The sequence below is a fragment of the Leucopleurus acutus genome, assembly GCF_964270905.1.
Source record: "Leucopleurus acutus genome assembly, chromosome: 19".
In the NCBI taxonomy this organism is placed as follows: domain Eukaryota; kingdom Metazoa; phylum Chordata; class Mammalia; order Artiodactyla; family Delphinidae; genus Leucopleurus; species Leucopleurus acutus.
The window spans coordinates 7820188-7835181 of NC_139161.1; the positions used below are offsets into that span (position 1 = coordinate 7820188).

Genomic DNA, 14994 nt, shown 5'->3' on the forward strand with positions numbered 1-14994 from the left:
TTCTTTTAATGCCTCTTCTTATGTTACATCACATACCAGAACCTGTAACATAAAACATGAAAACTGTCCTTCAAAAAACACTTTGTGAGCTTCATATCTATTATACTTAGTTCCAATGCTCAGTACATTTCGAAACTCCTTGAGTACCACCCTGTGATACTGTGATTTCTAATAAGAAATATGTATTTGGTTCCCATTTCGGGCACCAAGCTCCCTTCTAAAACCTTTGGAATTTCCTAAGCCTCGAGAGGAATGAAGTTGTCTTTAGTTCCGTTAAGGAGGTGACTTCGGGACTGCACCTGAAGGAGGGGACTGGTTGCCAGGGAGACAAACCACGGGATTAGAGGGGTTGAACTTTCAGTCCCATCCCCATGACCTCTGGAGGTTGAAACAATCGCCTAAGGCTAACGATATCATCAATCACACCTATGTAATGAAGCCTCAGTCAAAAGCCCAACGGAGGGGGTTCAGAGAGCTTCCAGGTTGGAGACCGTGTAGAGACTGGGGAGAGTGGCGTGAAAGCTCTGTGTCCCTTCCTGCATACCTTGCCCTACACATCGCTTGCATCCGGCCCTTCCTGAGATACATCCAGAAGGTGAATTCCAAAGAAATTCTGAACAACGGCAGCACCAGATAAATGTCTATATTATATCTCAGGACATCGGCTCTAAAGGCGACCGAACTCATTTCAACGTCTAAGCTTTGTTCTGGTTGTCTAAGATCAGCCTTATTACTTTAGGTAACATCCTCTCCTCAACAGAAAAATCTGTAAGATACATTCCTTCCCCTTGTGCACAGGGATGTTCCCTGCCATTCCAGTAAACAAAGGATGCTGCCTGCCATCCCAGTTCCACCAGGATCAAGCCACTTGCCAGTGCAGTCGCCCACTGAAGGCAAGCCCCGAGGGGAATTCAGGATGGAGGAAAATAAGCAGCACTGTGTGCCTGGGATACCTGCCCTAGATAGAAAGATGCATATCTAAGGAGTAATTTCAGTGATCCCAGATCCTTGCATCTTCCCAAGTACAGAAAAGCACTCAAATCATTAACTTGAGATGTCTGTTCTTTTGTGATCAGCAGTAATCTTGTGATGTTCCGCTACATGGTTTTTTTTCAGCAAAAACCTCATATACATCCTGGCTCCTTCCTTACCTCTTTGGAGCAGTTTCTCAGAGCCATCTGAGGGGCTGGCTCCGGGCTACAGTCCTCAGTAAGGTCCTCAAATAAAACTTAACCTGCAACTTTTAGGTTGTGTGTTTCGCTTCAACTGACAATCTATACAACCATTTATAGCAGAGAGTACTAAAAACTAAATTCCCCGCTAAATTAACAAAATTTAGTTGTCACTAAAATATTCTGTAGTCGGCAATAAAATAGTTTATTGTGACAAACCCAATAACCCTTTTTTTTTTCCCAATAACCTTTTTATGGGATACATACACACAGACTTCTCTTTGTCCTTTCTCCAAATTTTTCCTCTCCAATCCCCATCATCCTAAGAGATACAGGAACCACAAGGTGAGGATGTTTTTGCTTTGATACCACCAAACTGAACCACAGGTGAAACAGAAGGGAAGGGGGCAGGGCACAACCGTTAAAAGCATGACATAGCCTGAGGATATGACAGAAACTGATTAGAACAAAATGGGTCCAAGATGGCGGACAAGTCAACTTCCACTAGACCTTGAGCCTCAGTATACGCTCACTGTAACACATCAGCAAGCTAAATGACACACCCACAGGCGCCAGGACAGTTCCAAGACCCACCATAAGGATCAAAAAGTGGGCGGTGGCCCACTTCCTGGAAATCCCCGCCCCTTCCTGAAATAGCTGGAATACTCCTCCCACTCATTAGCCTATGAAATGACCCACCCCTATAAAAACCGACAACCCCACACCCCGGTGCCTTTCTCACCTTCTGAGATGGCCCATACTCTGTCTATGGAGTGTGTTTCTCTCTAAATAAATCCACTTCTTACCTATCACTTTGTCTCTCACTGAATTCTTTCTGTGATGAGACATCAAGAACCTGAACTTCGGGGGCTTCCCTGGTGGCGCAGTGGTTGAGAGCCTGCCTGCCAGTGCAGGGGACACGGGTTCAAGCCCTGGTCTGGGAAGATCCCACATGCTGCGGAGCAACTGGGCCCGTGAGCCACAATTACTGAGCCTGCGCGTCTGGAGCCTGTGCTCCACAACAAGAGAGGCCGCGATAATGAGAGGCCCGTGCACCGCGATGAAGAGTGGCTCCCACTTGCAGCAACTAGAGAAAGCCCTCGCACAGAAAGGAAGACCCAACACAGCAATCAATCAATCAATCAATCTTTTTTTTAAAAAAAGAACCTGAACTTCATTAAGTTCTGAAACCAGGTGTGTGATCTCAGTTGGAAGACCATGGGTTTGGGCCGGGTTCGAGTCCCGGCACGTGGGTTCAAGTCCCAATCTGAGGTTTCACAAGGAAGACAATTATGGCTTCTCAATAATCTCGAAACAAGTACACACAAGGGAATTGCACCATCTTCAGGACAGGGTTCTGGTTTCCAAAAGCACCATGTGTATCTGTGCTGCTCCTTCAAAAGGAAACCTTTCCATACGGTAAGTGTGTAAAATTGCTGTCAAGGTTATTCTAGAAGATTCACTTTCTCTGCTGCAGCTCCACGGACTGCTCCCTACCTCTTCCTTTGTTCAAATTTTCGAGTATCCTAAGCACAAGTGGGAAAAAAAAAACTACAAACGTTTCCCAATTAGCCATTAACCAACTCATTTTTCCATGTTCATTTGTCCTTTCCCTGGAAAACACCTGCACAGTGTAAAGTTCCGTATGTATTACTGCCCCAGGATGACTCTAAACTGCATGTACTAAATATTTCTACTGCATTCTTGGTTACCATGAGACATGGAAACCAAGAATTAGATAGAGCACAACTTCTTGTCACAAAGAAGTCTAACCACAAGCTGTCTCAAGATCCCAAGACAGGGCTGTTAATAGTGAGCGTTAAAAAAAAAAAAATAGCGAGCGTTATTTTGCCGTGCCAATAGACTGTGAACTGATACTGTTTATGACGTGTTAAAGAGGTCTGAACTAAAAGTAGGGAGGGAGATGTATTGTAACAAAAAGGAAATTATGGATATAGCTGTCCCTCTACCCCACATGCATTAACAAGTGCACAAGGATACCCCAGTGTGGAAATCTGTGGTTAGAGGACATAAAAGGGGGTGATGATGACACCTGCCTCCGAGGGTGATGACTGGTGGAGGGGCTGATCCACCTGAAGCCCTTCAGCCTCACACACGTCACCAACGTCACACACCAGCCACGGCAAAGTCTGCTATTACTATTATTATTATATCTCTCCCCTACTTCCTGAATTCATAATGAAAGTAAAGGAATTAGAATACTCGATAGCCTCAGAGATGTACTATAAAAACACTATGATTAAGAAATTGATTGGAAAAGATTATACTTTCACAAAGGCATCAAAGCCTCGACCATCCCAGCTCATCATGAAAATGAAGACTGGTCAACGCCCTGGCTCTCCAACAGCCGGCCGTCAGCTGTCTACACACAGCAGGAAGGCAGCTCATCAAGTCCTCGGTCACTAACGGCATCCAGGACTATCTGACACAATGGGGTCCCTGACGTGACAAGGTCATAACCTCTTAGTTCCTCCCCCAACTCAGGGATGATCCCTGATTACACGGAACAGAATAAAGCTACCAAGAGCACAGCTGCTCACGTGCTAGCACACAACTGACCACGACCAACTTAACTCTTGTCCTAGAGATGAGTTCAAAGTCAGAGCTCAAATTCCAGGCTGAGGTGCAGACCTGTGAATTAAGGCGAAGATTCCTTAAAGATAAACAATTCCTGACAGGACACACATTCTTTTGCTGCCATAAATTCAGTTAGGGTAGAGTAAAGAGACTTCACTGACCACCACTGCCTCTGGACTCAGACCCCCGTATTTCCTGGAGGATGAGTGACAAAGGTGGCCCGTCTATGGCTACAAAGGTGGAGGTTCTGTTCTCTCTCCCTCAGTAAACTAGTAAAAGGCTCTCAGTAGTCTAAGGAGGCCAAGGCAAGGATCTAGGGTCACCTGCAGCTCTGTCCTATACCCTAAGGAACTTAAGAATTCAGAGGTAAAAAAAAAAAAAGTGGTGACAATGCAACCTTACTATTCACCACCAACAAACACCAGGATAAGCACAGAAGGCCAGGCAGCAGCCAGGGGGAGTGTCAAAGCTCTGACTACACATGTTCTGGGGCTACGCAAGCCCCGCAGGCTTTCCCCTCATTCCTGAGGTGCAGTGTCAAACAAGAGCATGGGGCGAAAAGATTCCCGCCACCAGGAGACAAACAGTACAAACCAAAACTGCTGGAGGAAACATCAATTAGTAGATCCTCCATGGAGGGCAAGATGCAATTATCTATCGATACCACGAATATTTCAAGTGTCTATCAATGCAGCCACATCTATCAATACGACAAAATGCATGGATCCTCACACCCAGCAATCGCGTTTCTTGGAATCATCGTACAGACACACCCAAACACGGGCAATGTGACGCACGTACAGGATGTTCTGCAGTTGGCAAGCACAAGACTAGAGACACAGCCTATGCGACGGGCTGAACAAGCTCCGGTGTGTCCACAGAACACAGGATGACGCCACAGAAGACAAGATGGGAACACAGCTCCACTGAATCCCACCATAACGAAATACGGCAAACCTAAACTGAGGGCCATTCGACAAAATAAACTGGCCGAAGTGTCGTCTTCAAAAGTGACGAAGTTTTGAAAGTCAAGGAAAGACCAAGGGATGGTTCCAGACTGTCCAGAAGACACGACACAGACAACTAAGTGCTACCTGGGCCTCGACTGGCTCCTTGTGCCAGGAAGAGGCCTGGGGGACAGCAGATGACATGGGGATGGGGTCTGAGGCTTAGGTGGTGACAACACAGAGGTCTCAGTATCCTGATTCTGACGGTGGCACTGTGGTTGTATAAGAGGAAGCCCTTGTTTGTAGGAACTACACGCTGAAGTGTTTGGGGTGGGGAGGCACCAGGCTGGCAACTCTGTCTAAAGTGGCCGCACAGCACAGGCTCGTTTTCTGGAAGTTTGTGATTGTTTCAAAATTAGAATCTTTTAAAGATAAGGTAACTCTTTCTGTATTGATACAGTACAATGCTTTATTTTTAAAAGTTCAGCAAAGTGTATTAGTTTTTTTTTTTTTTTACTGCATGTTAAGTGTATTGACTAACCGATCTAAAAGAAAATATTTACAAGTGGATGAAGCATTTCAGGATTAACTACATCTAGGCAAAGAAGACCTCAATGTAGGAAAAATTTTTGACTCAGTGAAATATTTAAAAATAATTATATTTTTTCAGTGATTATGATGTAGTCAAATCTATAAACTTCATATTTAAAAAATGTTAACATAATTGATGTGGCTACAAGTATGGTTATTTTCTGTCTTTTTCTTCTGGGAAGAGGAATCATTTCTGAGTAAACTTTAGGTAGATATTAGAATCATTGCTAACTTATCAATTTAGAGGTATCTTACATGCTTTCTTTTATTTTTTTTTGAATTTTATTTTTTTTATACAGTAGGTTCTTATTAGGTATCCATTTTATACATATTAGTGTATACGTGTCAATCCCAATCTCCCAAGTCATCCCCCCCAACCCCCTGCCCGCCACTTTCCCCCCTTGGTGTCCATACGTTTGTTCTCTACGTTTGTGTCTCAGTTTCTGCCCTGCAAACCGGTTCATCTGTACCATTTTTCTAGGTTCCTTTTTTTTTTTTTGGCAGCACCACTAGGCCTGTGGGATCTCAGTTCCCTGACCGGGGACAGAACCCTGCAGTGGAGGCACAGAGTCCTCATCACTGGGCCGCCAGGGAATTCCCTATTAGACTCCTTCTATGTAAAAACTAAGAAAAACATATAAGCAACTGCTTGGGCACACAGAGTCTCTGAAAAGAAAGCTTAAGAACCTGATAACACTTGCCGTATCCAGGGAGGGAAGCGGGGTGGCTGATGGCAGAGGCAGGGCTCATCATACGCCCTTTTGAAACCTGAACCATGCAGATGAATTAAAATTACTTTTATTTTGGTTTTGAGGATCACCTGAATTATGGAACCTAAATTCGTATGCACATTATCAAATAAAGAGGAACAAACAGGTATTTCGTTATCTCAGAGGGCTGGGGAATTTTTATTTTCTGATACACATTTCTATACTGCCTGTGTTTGCAGAGATGAACATTATTCTTCATGATCAGAAAAAAGTATTAAAATACTTAGTATCTACCAGTTACCAGTGTACAGGGAACTCTGTTATGTCTGGGTTCAGATTACTCACTCCGTGACCCCGTGGTCCTCAGTTTCCTTCAGACCCAGTTTCCTCAATCCCTTCACGGGGGGCTGTAAGGAAAAACAGTTTTTCCCTTCTCTGTACAACACTGAATACTTCTGGTCACCAAATGTGTGGGGATTTTCCCACACGTAATTCTCGGAATCTCAGGACACCAGCTGGGTATCCTACAATTCAACTCAATTCTGACACTCTCTGCCTGGACAAAGCATCAGATCCCACAGGTTAAGGGCCCAGTAAGACTGCCCCCCTCCTCACTTCAGACATGGGCAAGCCCAGGCTGTCACCTGTGCTTCTGACCAACCCGCTATAAATCAGAGGTTCCCATGACCCACTCCTCAGCTCCGATTAATTTGCTAGAGCAAAGTAAAAAAAAAAAAAAAAAAAAGAAAAAGGCAAAAAAAACCTCAGGGACTTCCCTGGCAGTCCAGTGGTTAAGACTCCGTGCTTCCACCGCAGAGGGCACAGGTTCTATCCCCAGTTGGGGAACTAAGATCCCGCATACCTCGTGGCATAGCCAATAAATAAAACTCAGAAAAACAGTTTTCTCACTAGATTATCAGGTTACTATCAAGGATGTAACTCAGGAACAGCCAGATGGGGGAGGTGCACAGGGCGAGGTATAGGGCACGGGGTGCAGAGCTTCCACGCCCTTTCTGGGTGTACCACCCCCTAGCACCTCCACGTCTTCATCAACCCAGAAGCTCTCCGAACCCAGTCCTTTCTGTTTTTTATGGAGGTTTCATTATACAGGCACAACTGATCAAATCATTGGCCACTGGCGACTGATTCAACTTCCAGCCCCTCTCCCCTCCCCGGAGGTCAGGGGGGCTGGGCTGAAAGTACCAACCCTCTAATCACAAGGTTGGTTACCCTGGCAACCAGCCCCCATCCTGTGTTTACCCAGGGGCTTTCCAAAAATCACCTCACTCACATAACTCAGGTGTAACTGAAAGGGGCTTGTTCTGAATAATGAAAGATACCTTTACTGATCTTATCACTTAGGATATTCCAAGGGTTTTAGGAGCTCTGTGCCAGGAAAGGAAGACCAGATACGTATTTCTTATCATAAATCACAGTATCACAGAGGCCAACAAGAGCTGCCATGTAGGACTGACACATAAGGATTAAAAATGATACGTGTAAAGCGTCTGCACCCTGCTGGCAGCCAGTGCCGTGTTTATTACTAACACGTCTCAGGAATCTAAACCGATCAAGACGTGAAGGTCTAGATTTTTCAAAGACACTCACGATCCATCGACCCCATTCCCAGTGAGGAGCTGAGAGGAGATAACCCCACAGGGAAGTTCATGCTCAGGTATGCCAGGATTCCCCCAGGGCCAGTCCTCCCACACTGAGGGAAGGAATGGTAGATGGTATCTGTGATAGACGGGCTAGAGATGGGTCATTGTGCAAAATAAAACCCACCATTTAACAACAACAAAGGCTTTCCGGGAGAGCTGAGCGGACAGACACTGGCCTAGGTTCCTGCAAAAATGGAGGTAGAATATTTTTGTCCTTGAGGAGTTTAAAGCTTGGAGAAGATGATCAAGTAAACAATAACAGGGGCTTCCCTGGTGGCACAGTGGTTGAGAATCCGCCTGCCAATGCAGGGGACACGGGTTCGGATCCTGGTCCAGGAAGATCCCACATGCCGCGGAGCAACTAAGCCCGTGCGCCACAACTACTGAGCCTGCGCTCTAGAGCCCATAAGCCACAACTACGGAGCCCACATTTCACAACTACTGAAGCCCACGCACCTAGAGCCCGTGCTCCACAAGAGAAGCCACCACAATGAGAAGCCCGCGCACCGCAACAAAGAGAAGCCCCTGCTCGCCACAACTACAGAAAGCCCGCATGCAGCAACGAAGACCCAACACAGCCAATAAAGAAAGAAAGAAGGAAAACAATAACAGTTAAGTATAGTGTGACAAGCATGGCAGGAATTCCAAAAGACTATATATATACATATATGTATAGAGACACACACACACACATACACACATACATAGACCCACACACATATATATGTACACATATATATAGTATTTTGGAAAGCATTTAATGTGCAAACACATTTATAATTTAAAGAAAATGGAACTGTTGTTCATAAAAAAAGATAATAAGTTACATCACTAAGATTTTTAGAGGAAGAGAGATAAATAAAGTAGTGCTGACTCTTACCTGGGTATTGTCTGTATAATGAAAATATCTTGGCCACGAACAGATTCTTTTATTTCAACTCTTGTTTCTGAAAAATAAAAATGTTCTGCAGTTTGAAGAAAAGCTCCTCGTGGTGCAATAATTAGGCAGCAATCGGAGGGAGTAAAGGTGAGTCTAAACCAATGCTTTGCTTAGCGCACCAAAATAAATTCTTAAGAGATCTCGGAATGGCACGTACTTACGTAAAAAGCAGTCAAGCTAAGGGGAGAATAAGCCAAAAATAGGCTAGAAGGCAAAAGCCACAAACAAGTGTACGTGAAATCTCAGGGTCCAGAAAAGAACATCCGTCACTAAATGAACACAAGATGCTTAGGGAAAAGTATGCAGCACATAAAGGGGCCGAAAGTTAATATCCTCATTATTCTTTCAACAAAGGCCGATGCATCCTCTGTTCCAGGCCCTGAGCTGGGGTCCCAAAGTGGGGGACCTGGACCAAGGGACGAAGACTGACTCAGGAGAGACAGTGCAATGCCAAAGGCTGGCAAACCCTCCAGGCCAATGTGCAGGAGAAAGACCAGCCATGATAAAAGAGAAAGAGGGCTGGGAACGATGGCCTCGCTGCAGACTGGAACATACGGTGAGGAAAGGAGTACGGAACATGCAAAGATGTGGGGCTGCCACTGTGCGCTCGGAAACACAGCGAGAGAGGAGAAAGAGACAGAGAGGAGGTCAGGGAGCTGACCAGGACCACACCACGCAGGAGTCTGGATTTTATTCCAAGGGGTGACAGCAGAGCCACTGGAGGACTCGTGTGATCACTGGCTACAGTGTGAGGACAACGGTGGCAAAGCAAGAAGGGCTGCTTGGGGGGAGCCACTCCAGTTGCTTCTGAAGCAGTCCAGGCAAGCGACAGACGGCGGGCTGGACCAGAGCAGCTGCAGCGGAGGTAGTGAGAGGCAGGCAGGCTTCAGATGGATTCTTGAATCAGAGCGCACAAGACGTGCTGACGGACGTGGTGAAGGACGAAGCAGGTGAGATGGGCAGAACTCGGAACCCAAAGGGCCCCACGTGATTGCTAAGGAGACTGGACCATGACCTATACAATTTTAAACAGTAGTAAGTAAAAAATGTGTGCATTTTGGAAATATCCTGATGGAAGTGAGTAGAACAGACTAGAGAGGCTGAAAATGGAGGTAAGACGACCCGTTAAGAAGCTACTTTGACAGCATGAGAGAGAGCTAGGAGGCCTGGAACAGGGATGGGAGGATGGAGAAAAAGGTCTTCCCTAAACCACCCTCTTTTCCTCCAGCGCTTCATTTATGAGAAACCCAAATGCCATCACAATGAAGGAAATTCATTACTGTTAAATAGGCTATCTCACCTATCTGCACTCATCTTCAGGTGTTTAAATACCGGCATCTCCTGACTTGTCCTGGCAGGGAAATTTCTCAAGTCACCAAGTTAAAAGTTGTGAGTGCGGAAGCTGGATGAAGGGCTGCTGGGGGTTAATTATAACACACGTGTAACTTAAACACACCCCGGGAACATGTGCTTTCCATTACTACCCATTAAACTATCTTTCCCTCTTCCAATACTTTGCTGTATTATATAGCTCCCCAAACATCAATTTTGTCTGAACTATCTCCTGTTAAGCTAGTGATACCATAGACAGTTATACCCTGGAAAGAGAAAAGCAAGTACAAAAATATGAATCCAAGGCCTTCAACTTTACAAAAATAATTCCAAATTGTTTTTATACGAACTTGTCTTCGCAATGAGTGATGACATTATACGCTGGAACCCACCGGGGTGGGCGGTGGGGGTGGGGTTTGATGCTGCTGCATTCCTGGGACACTGGCTAGAAACAAGTGCCTTTAAGCAATATCATTTAATGTTCCAGCTCTCCCCAGAAACCCAGGCGGCGGCAAAAACGGGTGACCAACCCAGGGTGAGGGTCAACAAGACTTGAGAGAAAAAAATGAGAGATAAAACTAACTCAAGGAAGTTTTTAAATAAGTCATTACTATCTAGTGCTGATTGCACTTAATGCCATTTGATGGCCTAATGAAACAGATAAATGTAAAAAGTACTTATCAAATACAGCACGATATGGAAGAAAAAACTTACTCTCTACATCGCTCCTTTTTCTCGTTCTAAAATGACAGGATATTTGCATTATCTTGGAACAGGAGGAAAGGAGACTTTTAAGGAAGAGCAAAGAAGTCAAGATTTAGAGGGACAAACGGCATGCCCTCTGTCCCAACTGTTAAATCAGAAACGTGGGGCTTCCCTGGTGGCTCAGTGGTTGAGGGTCCGCCTGCTGATGCAGGGGATGCGGGTTCATGTCCCGGTCTGGGAAGATCCCACATGCCGCGGAGCGGCTGGGCCCGTGAGCCATGGCCACTGAGCCTGCGCATCCGGAGCCTGCGCCCCACAGCGGGAGAGGCCACAGCAGTGAGAGGCCCGCGTACGGGGGAAAAAAAAAAAAAGAAAAAGAAAAAACGCATTTCTGTGTTACACATGATTAACATTCGCCTTTTAAAAACATGCCAGACGATTAACCAAAGTTTAGAGAACAAAGGATGTTTAACAAATAAGTTTAACTTACCTCCATTGGTCTCTTGATAAACCACAGACTTCCCCAATTCAGCACCAAGACGCCTAAAGGAAGGGGAGGGGGAGGCAATTAAGAACGCTCTTTTTAAAAAACTCCAGTTCACAGGCATGTGTTTAACAAAAAGACTACAATAACTACACCAGCATTCTTTTACCAAAAAAAAAAAAAAAAAAAAATTTAGAAAATTTAATTCATTAAGCACTAAAACCTGCTGTCATTCCACAAGCAGCTTCCAGTCCTCACCAATCTGTAACACACTGCTTTACTGGGAAGAGCCCACAATCAAAGTTGAGTGTCTAGTTCCATTGTTTTTTTGAATAACAATTGTCTTGGAACATCAATACCCAACAAATACGTGGTTACTAGCAATAATTCCAAAACACACAAGCCCAAGGTAAATGCCTCAATTGTCAAAAGCGTTGCAGACTTCAGTGCCATTAACCCAATGCAGTGTGAATCGTGTCTGGATCCTGATTAGAACCAACCACGTGTAAAAGCCCATTTTGGGGACAACCTAGGAAATATGAACAAGGACTAGATACTAGATATTAAGGAATTAATGGTAGGTTTTTGTTTGTTTTCAGTTCTTATCAGTAAGCATTACCATTTTTATGAGTGAAACGATATAAGGGTGGAATCTGTTTAAAAACACTCCAACCAAGTGTACAACAGAATATTATTCAGCCTTAAAAAGGAATGAAATTCTGGTACACGCTACAATACGGATGAACCTTGAAAAAATGATTCTAAGTAAAATGAGTCAGACACAAAAATACAAATACTGCACGATTCCATTTATAGGAAGTACCTAGAACAGGCACATTCACAGTCACACAAAGCAGAACAGAGGTCACCAGGGTCTGGGAGTAGAGGGGGAATGGAGAGTTACTGCTTAAAGGGTACGGAGTTTCTGTCTGAAACGATTAAAAGATCTGGAAATGAACAGTGGTGATAATCACACAACACTGTGAATGTACTTAATGTCAGTGAATTGCACACTTAAAAGTGGCTAAAACTTAAAACTTTTCTGGAACAAACTTTTCAAGAACCAAATATAAAAACAAAAAAGCAAAACCGGGGCTTCCCTGGTGGCGCAGTGGTTGGGAGTCCGCCTGCCAATGCAGGGGACACGGGTTCGAGCCCCGGTCCGGGAGGATCCCACATTCCGCAGAGCGGCTGGGCCCCTAAGCCTGCGCCTGTGCCCCGCGGCGGAAGAGGCCACAACAGTGAGAGGCCCGCATACCGCAAAAAAAAGGAGAAAGAAAAAAAAAGCAAAACCATTGACTATTTAAATCTGCCCTCCTCCCTCTGCTTTCTCTTACCAAGGTCACTGTGGTAAATATGACCCAAGATAAACAAACACAAGCTTTATATTTAAAATCAGTATGTTAGTTGGCCTCAAAAAGAAAGACAAATAATCAGAGGTTAGAAATAGAAACTCGGTAGTAGATTGCAAAAGGACTGTTTGGTGTTTTTTTTTACACTCTTCTAATCTCATTCAAAACTCTAACTGAAAAGAACATAGGCATTACTGAGAAAATATGACAAAAGTTTCCCCTTTCTTCTACAATTTCATCTAGAATTTTAAAATATCTTCATGCCATTAATTATCAACTCTGAAAAACCCACAGAACTCTAATGTAAGTTGTTTAAAATGTGAAAATGACTTTAAAAGTTAAAAGACAAGCTTATTTATTTTATAACAAGTTTATTTGCAAAGGGCTCAAAAGGCTCTTCCTTTACACTAGGGTTCTGGGATTCTTCACAAGAGCCAACTAGAAAAGAGGCCATTTAGTAAACATGTATTATTCAGAGGGCCACTATGAGCCTCTGCTCTGCTAGATGCTTGATCTGCATTATTTTGTTCGTGCTCACAATGTTCTGGGTCCAACAGACGGAATTATCCCTATTTTACTAATGAAGTTCAGGAAAATCAAGTCTCTTGCCCAGGGCAAGGCTGACAAGGCCTTCAGACCCCAAAGGCCACTTGAGGCCAGAGGCTTCCTTAGGTGAAAAAGACAAAAAAAGGCAAAGACTTAGACTGATCGACTCTAACTGACTTACAAAATACGGTTAGACCATGGTTTCTATCACCAACTCCGACAAATCTGCTCCCCTAGGGTTGCCCTGTTCTCCCCGCCCTCCCCTACACCTCTACTTCTGTCGGTGCACCTTGCGTCTTCCAACGGCAAGGCCCTCCGGCCGCCCCCACCTACTGCACCCGCCCCGTCCGTCCCCAGTGTTGTAACTACGTGCGGGCCTCCGTCTCCTCGGGGAGACTTGGGAATGGCAATGACCAGCTTCAGAGGTCAACCCCAACCGTGGGAAAGGGAGCCAAACCCAGAGCCCCTCTCTCCAAGGCGCGCTAATCCAGCGATTACAGAATCCTCACCACCGCCTGGGAGGTGGGAGTGGGGAGCCGAAAGCAGGGCGAGCGGTCCAAGGACCCGGAGGTGGGGGGAGAAGCCAGCAAGAGTCAGACGAACGCTTTTCAGCTGCAGAACTGGGGGTGGGGGGGTGATCCTCTGTCACCTCCAAGGGTTTGTCCAGACCTGAAACGGCAGGATTCTGCGACTCCCTCCCCCAGGGGCAGGACGATGGGGTCAAATTACCCCTCGCCCGGGTCGGGGAACGTGGAGGCGAAGAGGAACAAGACCGTCTCCCGGGAGGGGCCCCTCGGGACATCCCCGGCTCCCGCCCCTTACTCGGTGATGCGCTTGGCCAGCTCGGTGCAGGCAGCCGTGGAGTTGGCCGAGAAGACTCGGTAGCCGGTGCGGGCGGCGTTCATGGCCGGGCGGGCGGCGGGGCAGGCTCGCGGGGCGCGGAAAGCGGAGGACACGGAGAGCGGGGGCAGCAGCAGCAGCTTCTTGGGCATCGTCCGGCCCGGGGGCGCAGTTACAGCCGGCCCGCGGCGGGGCTGCACGGGGGAGCGGTAGGCCCTCGTAGGGAAGGAACCGAGAAACCCGGCACAGGAAGGAAGAGGTCAGAGACCCCCACCCCCCTCGTACAAAAGGCTACTAAGGGCTCTGGAGCAACCAGAGCTCGCTGCGACCTGCGCCGCAGCCACCTCAAAGCCAGTGACGACGGCACCGCCCCCTCCGGGAATCGAAAAGGCGCGGCTAGAGCACCCGCACAGTCACCATCTCAGATGAGGGCAGGGCGGTGGGCAACTCTCTACAAGCTTGTTTTCCGAGGGAAGCAGCACGGATTCACTCCGCCGCCTGATCTTGTCGCTCCACGGGAGTTCTTTTGCTCTCATCTTCTTGGGTGGTGCAGCCTGACTTGGTAGTGGTGCCAGCCTTTCCAACTTTTCCGCCAGGATCCAAAATGTCAGCCTCCGAGGTGGCTGACGATCTAGCTCTGCGCCTCCATGATAACACAGCGCTAGAGCCCTGCGAGGCGCATGCGCCGCGCTAGGCTGGGCTTGCTTTGAAAAGTGGAGGGCGGGGTTATTTCCGGGTGGTTGCCTGGGATACTAAAATGCCCAAAAGGTGGGGTACTCCTGAGCCTGATCTTTATTCCCCAAACAAACTCCAAACTTGCATCTGCACGTAAGGCAAGGCTCTCTGAACGAGTCAAGGCACTCCTGCCAGTCTTTGCTCTCAATCAGAAAAGCCTTTATTCCTCCCCTTCCATGTGCTCCAGTCCCTTAAAGACCCACTCACGTCACATCTGCTCCACTGAGTCTTTCTAGATACTTCAGCCACAGTAAGCCGCCCTCGCCCGCTGGGCGGTACCGTGCGTGGCACCATGTATAGTTGCTTCTATTTTTATTTAGCTTTGTGAACATCTGTCTTCCCGACTAGGATGTAAGTCCTCCTAGGGCAAGATCGTATGTC

At 46.4% G+C, this 14994-nt stretch overlaps 1 protein-coding gene across 1 annotated transcript in view; it reads right to left on the minus strand.

Moving 5' to 3' along the window:
* PRPSAP1 (phosphoribosyl pyrophosphate synthetase associated protein 1) overlaps nucleotides 1–14148 on the minus strand; it is a 30372-nt gene extending 16224 nt beyond the window's left edge. The window contains exons 1-3 of the mRNA XM_082859882.1: nucleotides 13861–14148; nucleotides 11147–11199; nucleotides 8560–8626 (exon numbers count right to left, since the gene is read on the minus strand). Coding sequence (XP_082716008.1) covers nucleotides 8560–8626; nucleotides 11147–11199; nucleotides 13861–14030 — 290 coding nt within the window. The 5' untranslated portion in view covers nucleotides 14031–14148. The remainder of the gene's footprint in view (nucleotides 1–8559; nucleotides 8627–11146; nucleotides 11200–13860) is intronic.
* Nucleotides 14149–14994: the final 846 nt, after the last annotated feature.